The sequence below is a fragment of the Pelmatolapia mariae genome, linkage group LG8, assembly GCF_036321145.2.
Source record: "Pelmatolapia mariae isolate MD_Pm_ZW linkage group LG8, Pm_UMD_F_2, whole genome shotgun sequence".
In the NCBI taxonomy this organism is placed as follows: domain Eukaryota; kingdom Metazoa; phylum Chordata; class Actinopteri; order Cichliformes; family Cichlidae; genus Pelmatolapia; species Pelmatolapia mariae.
In genome coordinates, this window is record NC_086234.1 from 20,738,891 (window position 1) to 20,763,722 (window position 24,832).

The window sequence follows — 24,832 nt, forward strand, 5'->3', positions numbered from 1 at the left end:
GAGGAGGGTGACGTCACAAGAGGTGTTACACAGGTCAAAGTTCTCAGCTGGTGAGTTAGAAAGCTGTGGGCTGTTCATTCTCAGGGCTGTTAGCGAAAAACACCATAGAAATGTGACGTATTTTGTCAGTGGGTTTTAGATATAATATTGCTTTTGGCCTGGAGAGGGCGCTGCTGTACAATAATTAGTACTGTCAAAATGACGAAGGAGGTTTTGGACCATGAAAAAGTCGTAGAAGGTTTAATGGAAATCTGTGCTTTAACGAGAATTCGTATTATTTCTCAACTCAAACTAGTCTTCTCTTTAAACTTTAGTTAGTCGCGATTTTTAACCTCTAATGCTGAATACACCATCAGTAGCTCTCAACAGGTGAAATGCATCAGAATATTATCTTTGTACATGAAAGGTCAGTGGGTATATTTCTTATGTTATGTGGGCCAGATAATTGTGATTCATCATCAATATCCCATCAACCTATGAGTTCTTAAACGATTGACTATACGTTTGGGGATTTTAATGAGTAATTAGGAAGACCTATCCATCCAAAGCAGTAGTACAAAAAACTAGGACTTTATTAGCCTAGTAGTGGTAAATCCGGACTGATTTACAGTTAAAAATACACTGCCATATTTTGACACATACTATATCAATGTTCAGGATCAGCTTGTAAACCTTCAGGTAATGTACATATTATTTAACAATGCAATTTGCAGCACTCTCTTGGATAATGTATCTTTATTTATACACAATATGTGTATATTTCACAAACCAGCATGCTCTGTTTAAGTACATGCATATGCTGTTGACATATTTACTCCCCCATGACCCTGAATTGAATTAGTGGAAGAAGATGGATGCATGGAAGTTATAAACATGAATACTGAGAGGTGAATGCAACTGTCACACTCCAGTTGAGTATTCACTTCATGTGCAGTTAAGTTCAAAGCAGGTACAATTTATGCTGATTTACACTGAGCCTGCTGCTTTCTCAGTGCTTAAAAATGGTCTAAGATCTCCCACACTAACAAGCTTTAAAACTATCTGAACCTTCTGTGACGTAATCACAGCAATCTCAATGCCAGTGAGTTGCAAACCACACCCATCATTGAAACTAGCCTTCATTTAGATATCAGCAATGGACTTGTAAAGTTGCGTAACTGTATCTTTTGTCATGGTAAAATGTGTCCAGAGACATGCAGCACTACACCTGCAGATGAACTCAAACCCACCTTGGTAGTAGTTTCCAGAACAATAGGTCTCAGCAGCATGTCATCTTGCTACACATTAGTGATTTTTTTTTCTGTAACCGCAAATTTAAAACACAACTGTGTGAAAGAAATGGACAAATGAAAAGTTAAATTATTTTCTATACATTTTTTACATTTTATTGGAACCTTAACAGCCTGACTGCTACTGGTGACAGAGTGTGCAAAATAAAGAGGGAAAAATTCAACTCTAAGTGAAGCAAGACCTTTAGGATTTTATCTATAGGTTAGTTAAATTACAATCATTTAGGAAAATAACCAAGTATGTCATTTGACCAGATTCCATGTTTTACATTGCATCCTACATTGCATGTAAGAGAGATTTAAAAAAGCAAAGAAAAAAAAGAAAATTAACAGTAAACCTAGCCCTGTAACTGACGATTATTTATTATTATGTGTATATTATGTTTTATATTTTATTGTTTGACTTTTTCCAGTAATGACTGGAAAAAGGAGAAAAATGTCTTGAATGTTTGTCATATGTCAGTGTGTCATATCTCATACGTATATCTCGTACGTCTTTGTGATTTGTTTTTGTAACCCTCTTACAATTGCAAAAAAAAAGGCCAAATGAAGCAAAAATGATACAAATTAACTTCTCTCTTTAAAAAAAAAATGTCAGAAGGTTTGATGAACACTAAAGTTTAAAAAAATAAAAATGAAAATTTTCTGGCAATTATTTCATGCTTCAGTCTTCTTTAGGGTTAACTCAATTTAAGTACTGTCCCAGTAACAAGTCAGTAGTTGTGCAATTTTTGTTGAGCTGATGATAATTTCCAGATACAATAAACACAGAGATAAACCCACCACATTTAAGAAGTTGTCCCATGTAACTGACAGTAATGTGACCCAGGCCGGAACCACCTACTCAAAAGCCGATTGTTGCTCATCATCCATGTGATTGAAACGCATGGTTATGATTTCAAGCCTTTACAGTTCTTATCTCTGAATCTCACTGACCAGAAGTAACAGCCTTCCATCCTTTTTCCCCAATGTCACTCGACTGCTGTTTTCAGAACTAGCTTCATACTGTGAGAGGACGAGCAGATATGGACGGGTAAGTCGAACATCCACCACATTAACATCATTAACTGACACGTTTTCAAACTTTCATACGCGTGCTTCCAGAAAACACATCGTGTGGATGTTGATGCTTCCCATACTGGTTCTCCTGGGTGGAACAGAGACTACAGAGTCTTTGATAGATTTGAGTATGTCATCCATTTTCTATCTGTCTCTCTTTTACTGTTCATTCTTCTTGACTCCGCAACTAAATACAGCTTCTCTTTTGACTAGAAAATATTGAAGGGAAGCTTGTTTTCTATCAAATGGAGGGAAATGCCACCTATGTGAGAGACAGAGGTGAACTGGCGTCAGATGTTCCCACAGAGACGATGTTTGAACTCTTTGATCCCCAAAAGAATTTCAGCTCAGCAAAGTTCACCTATACTTGGGACTTAGGGAACGGGTATGATTTCTTACACTTTTAAATATAGATTTTCAAAAAAATGTCAGAGATGATTTTCTTTGTCTCATATTCTTTTTTGATCTTTGATACAGACAAGTGATTAACGGCACTGAGCCGGTTGTCCGCTATTATTACCCAGAATCAGGAAACTACACAATGTGGTTGAAAGTGGGAGCAAATGTGACCAAATATTCACCTCCGGTCACCGAAGTCTACTCCACAGATGTTCAAGTGCTTGGTTTGTGGCTTTGAATTCATATATGCATTAATATATTCCAGTATAACTTTTTCCATTTTCAATAGGAAAAAGCAGTCTGCTGTAGGCTGAACATTCCTGGAAAATTTAATTTGAACCGTGACATGATGACCTGATGTAACTATCAGGATTCATAAGAAAGCAGATTTTGTAGCAATTCTAAGTTAAGGTGGTTTCAAAGTAGTACTTCTTAAGCTTGAGGGAGGGAGTTCATGGTGCAGAAGGGGCATAGATGGAGTGAAATTAAGTTGAATTAATGTGATTTATGTAGGGAAAAATTTCCAAAATGCTATCATCTTGATCTTTGTGGTCTTTGTGTGGGGAAACTAGAACACTTCTGTAAAGTTTTCCCACTAAAGAACAAAATGACTAATAGCTAAAACTTATTTGTAGATGCCATCAAGAACATCGAGCTGAAGGGGCCATCAGAATATGAGGTGTCACAGGACGTCAGTCTGATTTTTCATGTTGATGGAAGGTGAGCTGCGTTTACCAGGAACATTGCTATATATTAGATCAATGCAAGTTTAAAATAGTGTGAGCCTGAATAGTGCCCTTTCTTTTCCATTCAGCTTTTTATTTAATATTAATTTTGTCATTGTATTATAAAGAAAAGCTCCTCAATCCTGTGTGTGTGTGTGTGTGTGTGTGTGTGTGTGTGTGTGTGTGTGTGTGTGTGTGTGTGTGTGTGTGTGTGTGTGTGTGTGATTTTAGTCCTCCCATATGGGTTTGCTGGCGTTTTCTCCCCAACTGCATGCCGGACGTGACGGAAGGCTGCACGCTGACCATGTTGTATGACAACATGTTGAAACTGAACCACACCTTCGCCTCTGCCGGCTACCACTGTCTGGACATCAGTGTCCGGAACGAAATCAGTAAGCTGCAGACCTCCTTCAGCCTCTACGTCAGGAGAAACAGTGAGTATCCACCCACCCACCAGCAGAAATACCTGCAGGCATGTAATGCAGACATGTTGCTTTCTGTGACATTAAAGCAGAGGACATAGGGAAGAAGAGAAAGAAAAGACATAAACTGATGTGGCAGCGAAATGCTTTTAGGGCAGAGGATCGTTTAGAAGAAACCTTGTTACAAAATGTGTTGGATAACGTCAAAAAATGCACTGTCATGATATCAGAAAACACAGCTGAAACTCACACGGGAAAAGTGTATGTTGAGTGCTCCCTGCCAGACTTGCTCTGCTGGATTTAATCATTGTTTTTTAACTCAAGCAGTAAACTTTTCACACCCCAACCAAAACCAAAACCTAATCAAAGCCTAACCAAAGCACAGCTGAAAAATACAAAAGAATAAAGAAAGAACAGAAATAAAAGTTAAAAAGTTAAGAAAGCCGGAAAACTTTGGAAAGCTAGATTGGCCCCATTCATCAACATAAGACTGCATCTTCCTAATAGCTTCATTAGTACTACAGAGTACCGAGGAGTTGGGAGATGAATTTATTGGGAAAGTTAGCGGAACCAAGCTACTTGATCATAAATGACACAGAGGAGCTCACGATTCAGCAGCATATTCAGTTTTGAGTGCTGAGAATGGATTCTGCTTAATGACTTCTAAATGCACCTAACAGGAAGCCAACTGACTGCTGCTATAGGTAAACCTGAAGGGCCAACCTGGGAAAAAAAGGGGACATCCAAGGTGTTCAGGCCAGCTTTACTAATCTAAAACAAGGGAGGCAGGTTGAAGTTTCACATATGATCAAACGTTAAGACTCCCTAATTACTCCCATAACATTTACAACCTGTTTATGCTGCATGACAAATCACTTCACCCTGTGTAGAAAACCATATTTTTACTGTTCAAAAAGTATAACATGGAACACAAAATGCAACAGCTGCATTTTCCTCTCTTTGTGGCAGCCTGTAGTAAGAGGTTTCATTTTCACTTATTAACTCAGAGTTAATTAAAAAGGTTACTGGATAACTGAAGGAATGGGAGACATAAATGAAACAAAAGCACAGCAAATATTTGATATCTTGTCTATTTTCTTTTCTGAATGAACTGTCAGAAATGCCAAATATCATCAGCACCCCCTAAATTTGTAAATTTACTAAATCTACTTTTTACTGTTTTACTTTTTATACATCAATAAAAAAAGTTGGGGTGTTGTGTGAAATGTAAATAAAAACATAATGCAAAGATTTTTAAATCACATATTCCATTCACACTATAACATACGGATGTTTAAACTGAGAAAAAGCTCAATGTTAAGAAAGATATGAGGTGAAATTTAACGTTGGCCATCTTCAACACTGTGTAGCGTTCCGTCTTCTTTTAACAACAGTCTGTAAACATCTGGGAATTGACGAGAGCAGCTGCTGGAGCTTTGGGAGAGGAACATTGCTCCATTCTTGCATTGGATTCTAGCTGCTCAACAGTCCTCTACTCTGTTGCATTCTTTATTTCATTATGTGCCAAATGTTTTTAACCAGTGAAAAGTCTTGACTGCAGACAGGCACATTCATCACCTGTGCTCTTCTACTACAAAGCCATGTGTAAGAGATGCAGTGAGGGTTTAGCACTGTGTTGTTGAATAAGAAACGCCTGCTCCAAAAAAAGACACCTTCTGGTTGGATCATATGTTACATACCTTTCAGCACTGATGGTGCCTTTCCAGATGTGCAGCTAACAATTCCATAGGCACTAATGCAGCTCCATCAGAGATGCAGGCTTGAGTGCTGATAACAGGCCAGAAGGTCTCTTTCCTTTTCAGTCCAGAGAATGTGAATGTTTTCCATGTTTTACAAAAACAGCTGCGAACTTTGATTTGTATGATGGGCGACACACTGTTGCAGTTTGGGACCTTTTGAGTGTGGAGTACACATGTTCTCCCTGTGTTTGTCTGGGTTCTGTCCAGGTATTCCAGCTTTCCCCCAGAATACAAAGTTATGCTTGAGTTTAGGCTTACTGATGATTTTAAACTGATCATAGGCATGAATGTGAGTGTGAATGGATGTTTGCCTCTCTTTGTTAGCCAATTAGTCTGTGACAGAAGGGCAACCTGTCTTGGGATGTACTCTGCCTTCTGCCCCATGACAGCTGGGATTGGCTCCAGCCCCCTACAACCCTGAATCAGAGAAGTGAAAGAAAATGGATTTGTCTTATAGCGGAACACTTTTTCACTTTGCTTCAGTTCATGTTAAATGGCTCAGAGAAGATGGCAGCATTTCTTGATTTGACTTAATTTTTACATACGTCGTCTTCATGCATGATAGAGCTTCCTCAGCCCGTCCAATGATCCTGCCTAAAGACGAGATCCGCATTGCGCATAGATTTCTCTATCCTTTAAAGATATTGATGATTCAAAATGTTCCCAATTTTACATTGAGGAACGTTCCACAATTTCTTGATGCAGTTTTTGCTTACTGGTGAACCGCTTTCAACCTAATTAGTTGCAAAATGTTCTTCCAGTGGTTTCTTTTATTACCACTTACTTTTCCATCCTTTTACTGTTCCGGAACTAACTTTTTTGAGATGCGCTGCTGCGATCAAATTCAAAATAAGCCATTACTCTTTATGAAACAGTAAAATGTCTCAGGTCAAACGTTTGATATGTTTTCTGTGTTTTATTATGAATAATGTGTGGGTTTATGAGATTTTCAAATCACTGCATTCTATTTTTATTCACATTTTATCCAGCATTGCAACTTTTAACATTTATTAATAAAAATCCTTAAAGTATTTTTGGCTTTTTTTTTTAACCATCGCTCCTTTAGCTCATAGAAATTGCAGATAAACTGCACTTTTAATGCTTCATAGCTGGTCCAAACATTTCAGGTTGTAAACACATTGATAAGCATATCTGGACAATGTTCGTAAATTTCAGATGAATACCTTCACATGCTTTACCTTTCTGTGAATTTTGAACTGATGTTCATGTCAATTATTTTCCCTTTTAATGCATTTTTCTATGCAATGTTGGTCTTGTTCCAAGCATTATAGCATGTGGAAACATACACATGCTACTGAACACAATGAAACAAAACTAGAACAGCAACTTTTTTGAAACTGGAGTTGTAAAATGAATTAGCAAGTTTAAGGCGATTTGCAAAGTTCTCTTGGCTCTAAATATGAACTATTTTTGTATTAGTCATTGTGTACCTTCTGCTTTAATAAAGTTTGACTCAATCACAATAAATCTAAATCAATACAGCAAAATATTTTGAAACAAAGGTCAGCTGTACTGTGTCATGAGGTGTTTCATGTGCTGTTTAGCTGTGTTAGTTCAACAGACACAGATGAAAGAGTGAAAATGGAGGAATCCAAGCGTATCAGAGTAGGCTGGTCCAAACATGTCTGCTGTCCTCAATTGATTCGTTGTTGTGATTTTACTAAAGTTTCTATTGAGCCAAAATTAGCGTCCGCTTCCTACTTACTCAGAAACGCAGATTTTCTGGGACAAATTTGGAACTTTAGACTCAGTTTTAGAGTGTGTTGTGCTACTTAACACACAACAGAGTGCCTCACTTTCTTCTATCATTATACCGAACAGGGTCATAAAGCCAGTAAGAAAATTGTACGCTTTCTAAAACCACCATATTCATTTACAATAAAGAGCCAACACAGCATTCTAGTTACAGTGTGTAGCATGGAGAGTAGAGACTCATAGAATAAGTATATGAGATATAATTGTTTCAATTGCTTATAATTGTTTTTACTGCATCGTTAACAACAGACCCACACTCTGTCTGCTTCTTTCTTCCTTAATTACAGATGGTGCTCAAATTTTCTTCATCCTGTCATGTGCTGCCATTCTTGTGGCAACGTTCTCCTTCATCACAGTCATCGCCTGTCACCCTCATCATCACAACAAACTTAAGGTACACATGTTTGTGGTTCATTAACCACGTATTAACAAGATAAAGGCACAATGCAAACCCTTCAAAAACTTTAAAGGCCATATCAGTAAATGATTATAAAATTGTGTACCTCATCAATACTGTATATCCCAGTGGTTAGAGTTTAAGCAAATAGCCTATTATCCTAGTTTACAATAGCTCAACGAGTGCCAGTGATTGCAGTTAATTGCTGTGTATGACCACAAGGAGGCTGCCTATTTCCAGAAATAAATCACACTTGAACAACAACAAACTATAAACCACATATGCTCAGATATTTGAACCTACTTAACTGTGATACTGCATTTTTATCTAAAAGCAACTTTGAAGCTGGCTGACGTTTTTCTGGTAAATGTTATTTTGCAGATTGCTGCTTCCAGTAATGCTGTATTTCTGAAGAACCAAGAATCTGATGGTCAAAGCTTAATTCTTTTAAAGCTCTCCAACATTGAGAAAGCAGAGAAAGAGCCACTCCTGTTGCAATATGGGACTCAAGGCCGCTCTTAACCAGCACACTGCTTCTCTTTCTGTCCTCTTATTGTGGCTGCATACACATGTATTTGGCAAAGAAAAATCTAAAACTGCTAGTAACTGTGACCCTGCATATCTTGCATGTGTGATTATAGATATATTTTGCTAATATGTGCATGATCAAGTAGCTTGATATTGCATTTTGAAAAACAAAAAGAAGAAATAAAGTGCCTGTATGTATTTAGAACTATCCTCTAAGCTGGGTTAATTGGTGGTTTCACGGCCAATGTTCAGTAGGCTAATAGGTCAAACACTGTATTTGTCATAAAATAATGATGGCGATCAATTAATGAGTCACAGAACTCAGGCTGACATTCAAATAAACTCATAAAAAATTAACAGCTCAAGCGCGGGTCATGTTTAAACAATGAGTGTTAATAATCATGCTGTGAATGGATTGGACCACTCATTTATTCCATGTTTTTAATTGATGTATGAATCTAGGCCTTGCGTCGGTGTTACTTTCCAGAAAAACAATTAAATATTTGTTTTGACCTTCATCTTGCAGTCCTAAACGCTGAGGCACAGCTGCACAAGATTTCTTTTTTTGCAGAGAGCTAATACTTGACTCTGTCCTATCATGCCTGATGCTCAGGTTCACAATTCAAATGAGCATATTTATCTGAACAACTTCTACTTAGAACTTTACAGAAAGTACATGTGAAGCTGTTTATCTTTTATAAACCTTGTGTTTTGTATCAGTTATATTGATACAATTCAATGGACTATGAATGAATGTTACATTGAAATTTGGGGTCATGTCATGAACATGGTTGTGGTAGGTAACATGTTTTTGGTGTCACTGGACAGGAAATCAACCTGTTCATCCATTTTCTTTCATCTAACCAATTCAAGAGTTTCTATCACAGCTGTCTTAGGGCAATAGGCAGGCAACACCCTGGACAGGTTGCTAATCTGTCAGCTGCTGCAGTGCTAACACAAAACACATCACTCACGATCACACCTATGGTCAATTTAGAATCACCAATTAACCTAATGCCATATGTGTCTTTGTACTGTGGGAGAAAGCTAGAGAGAAACTGTCACGGCAGGCCGTGTGGAGGTGAGGTAAGGACCCAAATGCAGGTACTGACGTAGATGCGGAGATTGAGCTTTATTTTGTGAGGTGAACACAATGCAGGAGGAACGGAGAAGGGCACACAGATAAACCTAAACTGAGAAAACTAACAAAACTGACCTGAAACTATCATACGGCAGAAACACAGGGAGCCTCGAGGAGACAACACAGACGGAGCAGCAACAAGCAAGAGAAAACACAGGGCTTATATACTCACAGGGGCAATCAGGGAATGGGATACAGGAGGGAAACGCAGCTGGGAGAAATCAGAGCTGACGAGACAGGGGAACCGTAAACTGAACACACTGACATAAGACAAGGACCTTCAAAATAAAACAGGAAATACAACAGGTATGCACAGACATGAGATTAACACAAGACATGGCAACAGGGAGGCAGACAGACAGAACAAAAGGAGCTCGAAAACAAAACAAACTAAACCTGAGAACAAGAAATTCCTAACAAGAATGAACCTAAAACATAAAATAATCAAAACCAAAACCAATGAGTCCACAGACTCAGGACCAAGGACAGTAACCATGTAAACACAGGGAGAACATGCCAACTCTACACAAAAACACATTTTTCGATACTCTTGAGTGGGTCTCCAAGAATCATTCTCTAGGTTTCTTGAAGGACATTCAAAGTCCTTCTTTAGCTGTTGGCTGCCTTTTGTTCAGTTCTCTGTCAAGATGATCCCAGGCTGCTTCAATAATGTTGAGGTCCAGGCTCTGGACTCTGTGCTTCCAACCCATCTTACAGATGGCTGTAGACACTCACTGTTGTACAGCTCTCTGACGTCCTCCATATATATTAATGACAATTTGATCTGTTTCCTTTCTGTATGAATGACTTCTTTACAGCCTTCCAAATGTATCTCTGGGTCCTCTTTTAGGTCTTTGCTCAATTTTTGTCATATTTTTAAGGACATGACATTTAGATCTTAATAGTTTACTTCTTCCTTTGTCTTCCACTTGTTTGCTTTACTTAGATTTTTAAAATGAGAAAACTGGACAAGTGAAGAACTGCTGCAAAGAAAAATGGGCCAAACGTCCTAACAATGTGAGATAAAGTCATACAGAAAACCATTACTTCATTAGCTTGTACCAGTGAACCATGCGGTGAGGTGTTCTTAGTTTAACACACACAGTGCTATTTTATTAAATAAATGCATACCTAATATAATACGTCACATCTTCTTCATCTGTCTTTAAGTAGTTGTAGAACCTGGTATGGACCAGATTTGTCACAGCCGAGCAGGCCGGTGTGTTTGAGGTGTGGACAAAAATGCAGACACGGGAGAAAAACTAAGTGTAACAAAAAGCGAGCCGTTTGATTGCTATGATGTCAAAACAAGGCAAGGCAAACTGGAGAAAAACTAACCTGGAAACCTAAACTGAGAAAAACTAAAACATGAAAACTGTGACATGAACACTCTAACGTGAGGACATGAATGTGAACAGGCGCTTGAGAGAAAACCTGAGACATGGAAAGCCGAGACTCACAGAAACATGTAGAAAGACAGACAGATGACCCAACGCTGAACAGAGGACGACAGAGGACAGAAGGGTAATGAGGGAAGTGGAGACACAGCTGACACAAATGATCATGACGCCACAGGGAAAAGTAAAACCCTAACACACTAAACATGGAAACACCAGGCCTTTCAAAATAAAACAGGAAGCATGGAGAGACGAAGACGTAATAACACAAGCTTGACAACATGAAACACACAGACAAGAAACGTGACCGACTGGGTAGACATGAAGCACAGGGAGATACAAGGGAGATGCAAGCATGGGCATAACTAAACGTTAAACAAAGAGGAGAAGACTAAATAATAGCACAAGAACTTAGCATTATTGCAATGATGTAAGAAAATCAAAAATAAACTCAAGACACTGGGTCACGGACCCAAACCCTGACAGATTATTTTTGAGTGTGTACTAATGTGCAATATTTTAGAATAAAATGAGGGTGTACTTTGTTTTTCACATGGTTCTAGACTCAATCGCCTCCTCTGGATTTGTTTTTAGGCTTAGCTCACGAGGCTTGAGACAATCACAGGTCTTTCAGGCCAGATCTAGTGAGCATAGCAAAAACTTGTTTAAAAAGCAAAGTAGTGATACGGCATGGTTAGGCAACAAAAGCCCTTCACCTGGAAAGGCAGGGTTTGAGTCCTGTGTAAAACCAGAATGCAGGTTTGTTTGTTTTCTCTTTATTACTGATTAAGCCATTACCCAATTGTTGTTGAGAAATCAATACCACAAATATGAATGTGGTGTCATCAGCAGTTACTGGGTTAATGACTGACCTGTCCTCCACAGAGCCATATTACCTTCTTTTAATAAGACTTTATCGTAATCAAAACAAATTCAATCAAAATTATTTAAATTCAACTTTGTGATAGAAACATAAAAAATATAAAGCGATATTGTTTCTAATTACTGCAAAATGAAGCATCAGCCTGAGATGAAAGAAAGGATTGATTCAAATTCAGTAGAAAAACAGGAAGAGTTGTAAAAGTTGACCTTACATAAACTCTTTGAATCTTTTCTAACTCCTCTGGCGTCAGTCACGTTATTTTTATTCAGTTTTTTACCTTGATGGTGTTTAATGATAGTGTGTTCTCTGTTAGAGACGTCAGCATTATTAATTGTGAGTGTTTTGATGAATGCTGGTTGTCAAAGACACTGCGGGGAGATGCAGATGCTAAGATGAATATCAGGATGACCTTGAGCTAAAAAAACCCGTTAAAGTCTGCAGCTGTTCGCATTTTTTAAGAAAAAAATCTGTCATTAAATTTCAGCTCTGTTATATTCACTCATATCTACTGAAACCAACGTTTGAGGTTTGGATGTGGCAATATAAACATATGAAAATATATGTAATATACATATAGTATGGATCACATCACTGATGTGTAAAAAAAATTAAATGACTTAATTAGACATGTGGGACTTGTTTTTTGTTTGTTTTTGCTTCTTTTCTTCTCTTTTCAAATGTCAAACTTTGATTCTTTTTTCATCACCATCTTTTGCAACTTCAAGGTCTGCGTTTTAGCTGCGAGAGACAAAAGTGACCAGAGAGTGAAAGTTATAAACTAACACTACCAAGCTTGATTGGCAAGGTGCCATAACTGATATGGATGCATGCACAGATGCAGGCATGGTAAAATACAAATAAACCAACAGAAAGCAACAAAAAATAAAATAAAATTCCCCTCTCGCCCCTGCGGGCGGTCAGGGGAATTTTCAAGCTCAGGTCCTCTACCAGAGGCCTGGGAGCTTGAGGGTCCTTCACAGTCCTAGGAAAAGCTAATATACCGCGAAGGACCCTCACAGAGATCTTGGATGTTGTTCCTGGGATCTGCTGGAGCCACTCCCCTAGCTTGGGGGTCACTGCACCGAATGCTTCGATTACCACTGAGACTTTCACCCTCCACATCTTCTCAAGCTCTTCTCTGAGCTCTTGTTACTTCTCCAGCTTCTTGTGTTCCTTCTTCCTGATGTTGCTCTCATTCGGAATCACTACATCTATCACTACGGCCGTCTTCCTCTGTTTGTCTACCACTACTATGTCTGGTTTGTTAGCCATCACCAGTTTGTCCGTCTGTATCTGGAAGTCCCACAGGATCTTAGCTCAGTCATTCTCGACCACCCTAGGGGGCGTCTCCCATTTTGACTTCGGAACTTCCAGGCCATATTCTGCATAGATGTTCCTGTATACTATGCCGGCCACTTGGTTATGGCGTTCCATGTATACGCTGCCTGCTAGCATTTTGCATCCTTCTGTTATGTGCTGGATTGTCTTTAAACAGCCCCCACCTGGGGTCTTGCCTGGTGTGGTAGACCGCAGCCTCTATGGATCTTGTACTTAGAGGTTGTTCCTGTGCTGTCATGATTTTTGCCTCTTTTGTGTCTTTCAGCTTTGTCTAGCCTCTGGTAGGATTTCTGGATGTCTGCTACTTCCTCTATCTGTCAGTCCTACATATCATGCAGGCGCCTGTCCTTCCATGAATTGTTCCTCCGCGTTCTCCTTCTTCTTGGGTTTCTGCTGCCTGAGGTATTTACTAAGTACACAGTGAGTTGTGGCCATTTTGCTGATGTACTCTTGGCCGTTCGTTGTCTCATCCTGAACAGTCGTTCTGACACTCACTAAAACCCTTCCTTCTGTTTATAGTACAGTCTCAGGGTGCTGGATTTGGACTTTGTCTGAACCATTGCAGCACACCGATTCTTTGTTTTTATTCTGTTAATTTGGGCCAAGCTTCAGCTGTTGGATAGATGGTCTCACATTTAAATCTATAATACTTTGGTACACAGAGGAGTTCATGGTGGACTCAGTGACTGATGAGGGGGCCCAGGTCCTGTGTCTGTAAACAAACACAAATCATCACCTCTCCACCACCATTCCTGACAGCTGGTATGAGGTTTTTGTGCTGAGATGCTATGTTTGATTTTCCCCAAATGTGGTGCAGTGCATTACAGCCACATATCTCCCCTTTGATCTTGTCTGTCCAGAGTATATTGTTCCAGATGTTTTTTGGTTTGTTCAGATGCAACTTTGCAAACCTAAGCAATGCTGCAATGTTCTTTTTATAGCAAATGGCTTTCTCCAGGCAAACAAGTCTTTTGTTGTTCAGTTTTTGTTTAATTAAACTTTAATTGACTCCTCCCTGATTGATGGGCAGCAACAGTTGTTTCTACTAGGTTCCTTGCTGATGTTTATCCTCCTTAGCATTGTGTTACCAAATACCTGAATGCTCCAGAGCAGCGAACTGCAAAAGCTTCTGCTTTCATAGAAATGGCCACACTTGCTGATGATCAATTAATCAAGTGGATTTGATTTGCAGCATCTGGCTGATACTTACCCTCTTAATTCCTGTGGAAGCAGGAAGGGTGTACTTAGTTTTTACACACTGCTTCTGTGTGTCAATTACATTTTTAAGACCTGCTAAGAACCAGCTTATTTTTTATTATGTCCTGAACCTTTAAGGGTTTGCTTTCTTTTGACCAGTCTAAGCTTCTTAAATGCTTATCTAACCTGAAAACAACCTGTGTGAATTATATAAATTATTCTTCGCTACTAATTCACAAGAGCACAGTTAATATTCCCATCTTCAAAGACCCTTAGAGTATAACAGGTTTTGACAGTTCTTGGTATTGAGAAATGCAACAAATATTTTTCACCTGTCAAACTTAACTGATTGCTTTGTTTTGCTCAAGCTGGGCGGCTAAGCTAACATATAAAAAGATGGTATTCTATATGATTTCATAATTCTGGATTTAGTGAAACTTAAACTTAAATAACTCAAATAATGAATGTGTGTCATGTAGTTTCAAGGCTATGGCAGACTTGTCTTGTCTAACGGAGAGTGTCCGTGATGTCACCCCTGACCTTTCTCATCTGTTAAGAGTTGCTAAATCCACCTGGGACATCTGTTGCTGTTTGACTGAAGCCATCAGAGTCTGAACAGCCGTAAGACAGTAAGTCTGTCTTACTCGTGTGACGCCTAACCGTTGTCACAAACAAGATGGTTTTAAAACTGGCATATAAGATTCATATGATTTTTTTTTAAACAAAGTCTCACAGAGATTACTCGTATTCACTTGTAAATTCATTTTGCAGGAATAATTATCTTTATTTTCAACATTTTCTGTACATGGTAAACATTTGGAAACACTTAGTAAACATTTAATGGCACTTATATGAAAAGGCCACAGGACAAGGTGGAGAAAGCCTTACAAATGTGCTAAAAACAGACCACATTAAAAAAATACTTTTTTTTTCTGGACAGAGACGCTACATAATGGAAAGTTACATTCAAATTTACATTCAAGCACATGTTATAAGGTTTTAATTGATTCTTTTACTCTTCGTCTTCACAACACAGAAGCTGTGTGTATGTTTTCAAAATGATTCACCATTTCCTATGATGGAAAAAGCCAGGAAGAGAGAACAGTGATGAGCAGCAGCACTGGTGACAGATATCCATCTCACTTTTGTTTTTCACTACGTAAGCTATAAAATGAAATCAGCAGCATGTCTTACACAGATTTAGTTCAATCGCTGATGTGCTTCATCCATCAGTGCCACATGAAATATGGTCTTTGGGCTTTTCTGGGTTTTTTTTTTTTTTAGTATTATCCCTTTAAAAGAGCCAAACATGTGAGGATCAGATTGCTGTTGGCTCAGTGCTATTGCCTGGTTAAAGAGGTGGCATAACATTAGCCACCCTTTTAATCTTTCCTCCTACACAGCACGCAACACTCGCTCACATGTTAATGGCAACGTCGGTCTGAACCTTAATGTGTTTGTCATACTACAAGTGTGCTGCACTAGAGTGGATTTTCTTTACTCCAGAGCTTCGGAGTGAGCGTGTGTATGTGTGTGTGTGTGTGTGGGGGGGGGGGGGGGGGGGGGGGGGGGGGGTCGTTTTACGTCTTAGCACCAATACCTGCGGGGACTATGTTACTGCGGCTGTTGAAGTCAAGTATCCTAATCGTGATGAAGAAACTGCTGTCACTAAGGAGCGCTCTAATTGCCACTGGAAACAGCAAGCAGAGGTGATTGTGATCAGCCTGGCCGAAACAATACACACTTAGATGTGTGGCCCTGAACGCTGGATCACACCAAATGGTCAAAATGTCACAGCTGTAATCTCAGGGGGTCTTTTTTTTGTCCTTTTTCAGAATTGGTTCAGTAATCCCAAAGCTGTAAATGTAAACCAGACTACGAAAAGCATCCATCTATAAAAAAATAAAATGAACAAGCTGCCTCACAGTAAGAACAGACTACTTAAAATAAAAAAAGTTGAATGGATGGAAACATTAACAAATCAAATGACAGGCTGAGAGGTTTTTTTAAGCGTTGGGCAACCTCTCCTGGCATATCTCCAAGGGCCGCTTGAACGCTCCCCTCCCGAAAACTTCGACGTTGCTCGCCAGCCAGGAGACGACATTCCCAGGGACGTACGAAGTGCAGTTGGCCATAGACTGGATCTCGACGGGCTTCAGAACGCGATCCCAAATGTTCACCTGACTCAGCTCGCCCACGAAAGCCTGTCCGGCATCAAAGCGCCCGCCCACCACGTCCTGGAAGAGCCATAAACAGCAGGATGTGAATTTAAACCGCATCGACAACAACATCATCAAACGTAATTACCTGTTCCAGTGCGGAGGAAGAGCCAGTCAGTGGGAATGAATTGCTCATTAAACTTTTGTATTGTCTTTTAAAGTACTCTTGGACACGAGGTCAAGTCCTTTATCTGTTTTCTGAGAAATTTGTCATTTTGTAAAGACTTTATGTTTCATAATTTAGTAACACTAACAAATATAAGCAATCACGTGAGAGCATCATGGGTATTCATGTTGATTTGAACTTTAGATTCACGGTTAATATATTTGGTTTTTGTTTGGCTTTTATTGTTCTTCTGGCATTTGTAATCTTGATTATGTGTTCACTGAATTGTTGAATTCCTGATTTGATTAATTTATTATTTTAACAGAGGTTGAGTTTTTTTTTCTTGTGATATTATTGACTCTTTTCTTCTCTTTTAATTTTCAGTTTTACAGTTGTGTGTTTTTTGGTTCGTGCCTTCATTTTTATTCTTTTAGTTCCCACTGTGTTCCCTTGTTCAGCCCTCTGTGTTTATATAGTCCTGTTTTTCCTATGTCACTTTGGCAAAGCATCTATCATGCTTCCCTGTGTGCCACCTGCTGTGATCTCCTGTGGTTTTGGAATAAAGGCTTGCCTTCAGTTATTTAAGCCAGCCTCTGCCTCACATTCAGATTCTCACTCAATCTCTCTCCCTTGACAGATAAACTGCTTGAGAAACAAAACTTAGGAAACGGATTTTAAAACTGTTGATTTCAAAATGAAAATATGAAAAATACTTAATATTTATTTGTCATATCTGGTAGAAAAATGTTGTGGTAGACAGATAAGAGTGCAAAGTCCTTAGACAAACAGTTCTCCTGACCTTGGTCAAGCTGGTCCTTGTTACAGCTGAAGCACCTTTTCACACCATCTTCACACAATTTTGAGAAGCTTGACCTGAAGACCTGAAGCAATCATCTGACACAGTCATCTGTCTGCACTGCAGTTGCAATCCTTGTTAGGTGTAGTCTATAAAGTCCAGTGGTTTTATGTGTTTGCAATCAAGAGTATGATAAAACTACCAAGCCAAATTTCATGAATCCTATTGATTGGTCCCCAGCTCTGTCTGTCTTGGTCGTTGTGTCCTTGGGCAAGACACTTCACCTACCGCCTACTGGTGTTGGCCAGAGGGACCGATGGCGCAATATGGCAGCCTCGCTTCTGTCAGTCTGCCCCAGGGCAGCTGTGGCTGCAACTGTAGCCTGCCTCCACCAGTGTGTGAGAGTGAATGAATAGTGGAATTGTAAAGTGCTTTAAGGGTCTCGAAAAGCGATATATAAATGCATTCCATTATTATTATTATTATCATTAAGACAGAGAACTGACATCGGCTTTGGTGATGTATGTACTCTTCAAGTGCCCATCTAGTGGCTCAGATATTTCAGTATTGCGCAAGGTAGCAAACTGAGTTACCAACTAACAGACCGAAAATTATAGGTTCAGTGTTGATGCATATATACAACAGTCAGCATTTGTGCCAGTAATCCCTGTGAGCTAAAGGATCAGGCTTCAGAGGGCTCCAAATGCTCAGAGTTATGCTGTTTTTTCTAGTCTTGAATCTGTATGATGTCAAAGACAGTGGATATACTAAATATGGTCATTTCAGACACACACCTCTGGCTGTGAGAATAACAGTCCCAACCGATCTACTGTACAGAGTGCAAGGGACAGCCATTCAGAAGAAAGCTGGCTTAAAAGGAGTCTGGTTATAAAGGGAGAGGAGTAAAAAGGCTCGTCTCAGGTAGAGGAGGAACTGAGGAGTTATTTTGTACTGTGAATCATGCAAAGCTACTCTAACAGAAACCAAGAATATAAATATGGAAGTGGAAATTAGGTTCCCTTCAATCACATAAATATTCTGCATGCTGCTATGTAAACTTTGATTAGCAGTGATTTGGATACCAAATGTTCCCTACAGAACTAAACAGTAATACGATTTTTTTTTTTAAAACAACGATAACAGCACTCAAAGACCACAAGCCTCAGCAAACGGCCATTCATGCCTTTTAAAGAGGGATCTGGATGCACACCAGATATTTAATGGCTTCTTCCCTCAACACGAAGTGTCACGAAAATAGACTGGGCAGGTTTTGTGTAAAGCCATTAAAAGGGACACAAATAAACGTCAATAAAAACATGCATTATTACCTGCTTGGCAGAGGTAATAATACATTGATTCATTTAGCGACAGACCTCAGCATCTGTGGGCAGTGATAGATTCACTGTTGTTTCTGTTAATTGTTTTGTTCTGATAATCAGCCTGGATCTAATTTGTGCCGCTTTAAATCTGGGTAATTTTCTTCTTTCCATCTGCAATTTGCAGAGACACCTCATAAATAGTGCGTCTTATCAGTCGAAGCGCTTGGTACAGCATTTTCAAGTTTTTTTCTTCTTGCAGTAATGTGAGTGTGTTGAGTTGAGAGCACATAGCTGCAACACTTTCTTTTTTTGACGATGAATCTAAAAATAGACATTCATCAAAGATTTTACTGTATCATTTTACCTGCTCCTGCCCCAGGATGATCACTCCTCCAGGTTTGATGGGGTGCCAGGCCGCCAGGTTGTCACCAGCTCCCAGCTTCTCCCCGTCTTGGTAAGCCTCCCACTGACCATCTCGCGTGGTCCAAGAGATGCAGATGTGGTGCCACCTGCCGTCGCGTACCTCCAGGGGAAGCTGAGCAACCTGGGGTCAAAAAGACATAATTTTGAAACGTGTGTTTTGGTACAAATATGATTTTTACTAAATCACTATTTCAATCTGATTTAATTACTTGCCTTGTCATTAATGAGAAGCTCAATTGGGTTGTTGCCCCATTCAATCAGCACAATCTCATTTGCTTGCCCTGGTACACCGTAAGAAAAAGGCGTGCCTATGCCAGGGCCAGCGCTGGACTTGATCCACATGCAGAGAGTGAAAGCATACATCTCTGGCAAGCTCTTGGTGATACGGCCATACAAGTAGTTGGTACGCTGGGGCAGGGACAGCTTAAACTGCTCTGGGGATATGAAGTCTCCTCCGCCTGTAATAAGATCGGCAGAAAAGACCCGTGGTGTAAGGAGGGAGCGGTGACCCATGAGGCTAAATCTTTTCACCCTTATTTCACCTTTGGTGATTCATAAGATCATCTTGACTATTCTGAGTGCTGCCCTCTGTTTCAGAGTAAACTTCAGAGGGCAGCAGCCTTTCTCCACTCTTGTAATTTTCCTTTCGTGTGGCACTATTCTCTGTGTAGTCATCCAATCTGTTCAATGTGCTGTATGTCATTGAAACCTATTTATATCTCAAAATAACATTTCCTCTTGTTCTCTACAGCTATTGTAATGTAAATATGTGAGCTTGTGCTTGGCTGTACCTTTCTCCAACTCATTGATCCGCTCTACCAATGCGTTTAGAGTGCTCTCTGTTTTCAGCCTGTAGGCAGCTGTGGCATTGGACAGCATGCTCTTTTCCGCCTCCAAGGTGCTGACTTTTTTCAGGAGCTGTTTCTCCAGTTCTCCAAGACGTTGCTGCAGCAGGTCACGGAGCTCACTGGGGAACGAGGCTCCAGATATGTTGGCCCTCATTTGCTGTTGCTAAGGAAGAATCAACATCACCAGTTATCATAAGCAGGATGTGCACTAAGCCCCCCTGAGAGCTGTGAGCTTCTGTGTGACTGATTGGCAGGTTTACAGATTAAGTTTAAATAAAAGTCTTTCAGTCAGTTTTCCTCTCCTGTCAGGAGAATCCACTCATTTATTTTAATGTGGGAGGCACATACTGGGCTTGAAACAGAGTATTTTCATACTGTGTGGTAGTCATGGTAAGACTAGGAACAAAAGACTCTTCAATTTATTGAAAGCGCAAGCAAAGTGAAGGCAGGTCACACGAGGTCCTGCATCACAGGAAATTAACCAATTAGCTGTATAATCTCTTCCCACATACTGTTTTGATTCTCCACGATAAACTCAGTAACAATTCTTAGAAGTCACGCTCTGCTTTTGTGCGAATCGACAGTTTGTTTTAATCCCCTTAAATCCGTAATCCGTAAGCAAACTAGGTTTTTAGGTTCGGGCTTTGGCACAATGCTTTGCGCAATTATGCTTACCTCAAGGTTTTCCAGTCGGTCCTTGAGCCCCTGCATGGTTTTTCCAAGATTGTCGATAGTTTCATTTGGATCCCCGGGAACGTCCCCCATCGTGTTTTGTTTGTCTTTGCCCCATGTTCCCCCTTTGTCGTACTTTCTATCGGTGGTTGCTGACGCGCACAGAGACAGCTTGGTGGTAAGCTCGTTGATGGTGCCAATCTGTTTGGAAATCGTTTCTTTCTGTTGTAAAATCGTCTCCCTTAGCTGCATGACCGTGTTTCTGAGCTCTTCTTCTTGACCCCCGGCATTTAACTCGGGTAGCAAAGTCACAGGGCAACTGGCATCGCCCGTGAGGGGTATTGCCCGGCAAATGTAGCGCTTTCCATCGTCCGCCTGCCTGTTTGTTAGCTGACCACATCCCAGAGCACAAAAACATAACATCCAGGACAAGAGTGAAAACATACCGGCGGCTTGTGTCGCTCAGAGAGGTCAAGAAAGAGGTGAAAACCTCACAGTTAAATTCTCAGCACTCCAACGCGAGCCCGATGTTGAGTTCAGTGCGTAAAAGTGTACTCCAAACGGGTCTGCGCAAAAAGCGTCATGTATAACTATCTTTACAAAGTAGCGACATGATGTCCGACCGGCAAAATCAGGAGTGGAAAATCCGATCAGGGGAGTGTAAGCCTGTTAATGTGGCTTGTGATAACGGAACTATTCCTGGCACGAACGGAGCGCACAGTGTGGTGCTCATCAGACAGCTCCTCTCGATAAAGAGGATTACCAAAAAAAGGTGTCTGTGAAAAGTCCTGGATGTGTTGTAGTAGGCTGACGTCACCGAGTCTAGGTGAACTGTTTGCTTAAATGATGATTTGTTAAGCTGATTAAGACTCTAATACTCTAAGTCGTTGTCGGAAATTGATAGGATTGAAAGGTGTGGTCGATTAGAAGGCGTGGTTATTTTCATACGGATGCCTTATGATCCACCACGTTATCATGCTTTATTTTTTACCCGGTTCCCATCCCCAGACATATGTGTGAGTGTGCGCTGTATGTGGTAGAATTTGAGGTATATATGGATAATAAACAATAGAATAACTTCAGAACACATTTATGGAAGTCCTGCAATAAAATAAATAAATAAAAAAATAAAAGAAGAATCGATCTGAGTTTGGATGCATCAATTTTTCAAACATTGCACCAACACACGTGGCCTCAAGGCAATTTAGAGACTGAATTGCAGCTGTGAAAAAACATAACAAATGATTCCCAATGCAGGTGAGCCTCTTCAATAAAGCCAACGGTGGAGAAACAGGATGTGGTGGTAAACAATTAGCAACAGTTGCCTGCCTAGTTGCAAAAGGTCAATAAAGCCTGTTGTGCTGACTGGAAGCCTACCACTGTGCTTTGAAGATGGCATCCAACCATGATCCAAACCACAAAGTCAATCAGAGCTGTTTTACACTCGGGGATGATAAAATGGAAGCAGTCGAGCGCTGAGCAAAAACTGTTCAATTCTGGGATTTAAAACAGCAGAAATGAAGCTCGTGGAGATTTTGATTTTCTCCAAAGATATGATCAAAGACTTAGATAATTGCATGCAGAGTCGGTAAAAGACTAAACATTTTACAATTATTTTCATGTTAAATAAAATGAAGGCATCGCATCTTCAAGCTGTCCACGTCTGACTCATCACTCTCTCTCATTAGGAAGCACATGAATCAGAGAACTCGTGGCTGTAATCCAGCCAGATTTGTGAAAAATTGTCATTAAGAGCAACAATTATTGTCACTCTTGGAACTTTGGTTGGAACAATTTTTAATTGCCATGCAAGCTTTAGTAAAGTTAGGGGTAAAGTTACAACATACAGTACATAAGTACGGTTAGATATAGTCAGGTTTCCAACCAAGAGGCAACTTAACGTTCAAAAAATCAACATGGAAGTGAAAACTGTGGAGAAAAAATAAGTGTGGTACCCGGATTGTTCTATTTTTTGTGTAGAACATTTTTGAAATCACTGGGCTTGATCCTATTCTTCTTCTTTTTTCAATAAAACATCTAACACCTCAGACATTTGAACTGTGTCACGGAGGTTTCAACCAGTCCAGACACAGCTTCTTTTTATAAGGGTTCATAGGCCATAAAAGTTAGAACTCACTGGTTTAATATTATTAAAGCAATTAAAGTTTGATACTTGGCACCTTTCGTAGTTTTAGTTCGTGACAGTGCAAAGCTCAGCAGGACGATGGCCCAAAAACCCTCAGAGAACATTACTGCAAATCTGTTTGATGATTTAAGCAGTAATGGACAGCAGGGACTGACCATCAACGCTGTTAGTTTGGCCATGGGGTTCAGTTGCTTGTGCTCGTGCACACGTCTTGATTAAACACAAACGCTTTAACGCTGACTCTCACTATCTACTTTGTGTTTACTATAGGATAAAGACATAACTCACCTACCGGCAACGGCCAACAAACTTGGGACGTCAGTGCCGTTACAAAATTATGATTTTCATTAACAAGCATATTCACCGTGGAGGAGATTCTGCTATGAGTGTTTGCCTGTGTCACAGAGAACATGTCTCTTATTCATACAGACCTCAGGAGTGATATTAAAAAAAATGAGTGAATGTCCACGGGCGCTTCAGATGCATGAATAGATTTTTGGGTATTGTTGATGATTCAGACCCAGTCTCAAGGAAAGTGCACTTCTTTCTATGGAAGAAATAATGCAGGGGCGATGCGGCTTCATCATAAGGGCATCACCAGTCGCTGCAGAGCACTGAGAAAAACACATATCTAATGGACAGATGAGTGGTTTTGGAAACCAGTGTGTCATCCACTCTTCCCTCTCAGGATAAAGCCCCCATCAGGGAGAGAAAGAAAAAAAAAACCACTGATGAAACAAACAGGACAGCCCAATAAGCCAGAGACAAACATCTTTTAGCAGATCATTATTACTTAGGGAACATAGAGTGCAAAGGAGAATGAGAAAGTCACATTATATGTCAGATTAACTCTTACATCATATGTGGCATTCAGTGAGAGGGATATCTCATTCTGCAGTCTTTGTGCCAGTGGCTCCAGTCTATGGAAGGAGGAGGAGGAGGAGGGCTGTGAAGGAGGGAATTAAAACCCATTAGCAAAGCTTGTGGGTAGGACACAGGCTTGATAGATTATGCAAGATAAATAATGATCATCTTTCAACCAGACTTCATTATTTCCAGAGCTATTAAAACAAGCATTATGAAAAAAAAAAAGAAATCTCAAGCCTTATCCCTACACTGTCATTTGTGAACCACAAAAGCGTGCATGACAGCAACTTAATGTGGTCAAAATGAAAGTCGGGGGCTGTTTTAAAAATGATCATGAAAAGGTTACATGCTCTGATCTCATAGAATAACTGTTTAGCTTGTGACTCACTTCACAGAGTCAAGAGGATCAATGAACACTGTTAACATTCATTGCAAAATGTATAACTTTAGTTATTAATACAGTAAGGTGGCAAAGTATGGGGGCATCTTTAGTTTTTTAAATATATTTTGCTGGGAAAATGGGAAATAGGTGAAGGGAATACAGGCAAAAACAGAGTTTGTATTATTCAAATGAGCTTGAATGAATTGAATGAATTTCTATTGAGGCTTCAGTGAACAGGTGAGAGTTCAACTGAAGGGCCAGATTGATTTCTCATGTCAGCTGTTCATCTGCTGTAGATAGTTTTCTTTTTTTAGGCTTTGCACTTCTTTCGTCCTCCTCTTGTCTGGTTTCCTTTAAATTTTTAAGGACACACTGCACATCATGTTGAGCTATGCCAAGTCTCCTGCTAATAGCTCTTTGGGAATCACCTTGTTGGTGCAAAAACACAATTTCATGCCTGTCACACTGTAGTATTTTTGGCATTTATCACACATTCAACTAAACACATGGGAGCAAATTAGGGGTGGCTCAAGATTTTTGCACAATACCTTATTTTTCAAGTGTTTTCTTACCTTAGGATTTAGTACAAGCCAATACAAAACACAATAAAGCAAATCCATAACAACGTAATTCATCAACCCAGAATTGAGTCATTTTTTAAATTAATAATGTTATCAAACTGTTTGCCTGTTTTCCTAGGATATTGTTGAATCATAACTCACTGTTGCACATATTTCCTTTGG

The 24,832-nt window shown here is 39.8% G+C and overlaps 2 protein-coding genes across 2 annotated transcripts; one reads left to right on the top strand and one right to left on the bottom strand.

Annotated features, from left to right (window-relative positions):
• Positions 1-14: 14 nt before the first annotated feature.
• On the top strand, positions 15-8,661 carry tmem130 (transmembrane protein 130). Its single transcript, XM_063482247.1, has 9 exons — positions 15-50; positions 2,282-2,322; positions 2,394-2,476; positions 2,562-2,733; positions 2,826-2,971; positions 3,383-3,467; positions 3,704-3,906; positions 7,718-7,824; positions 8,209-8,661. The coding sequence occupies exons 2-9, from the start codon at positions 2,315-2,317 to the stop codon at positions 8,347-8,349; spliced, it is 945 nt and encodes a 314-aa protein (XP_063338317.1). The 5' UTR covers positions 15-50; positions 2,282-2,314; the 3' UTR covers positions 8,350-8,661.
• Positions 8,662-15,884: 7,223 nt separating this feature from the next.
• Positions 15,885-21,422, bottom strand: nptx2b (neuronal pentraxin IIb). The gene is made up of 5 exons (XM_063481501.1): positions 20,698-21,422; positions 19,966-20,185; positions 19,388-19,632; positions 19,116-19,295; positions 15,885-16,548 (listed from the first exon to the last, which is right to left on the bottom strand). Exons 1-5 carry the CDS (start codon positions 21,136-21,138, stop codon positions 16,318-16,320), a joined length of 1,317 nt encoding a protein of 438 aa, XP_063337571.1. The 5' UTR covers positions 21,139-21,422; the 3' UTR covers positions 15,885-16,317.
• Positions 21,423-24,832: the final 3,410 nt, after the last annotated feature.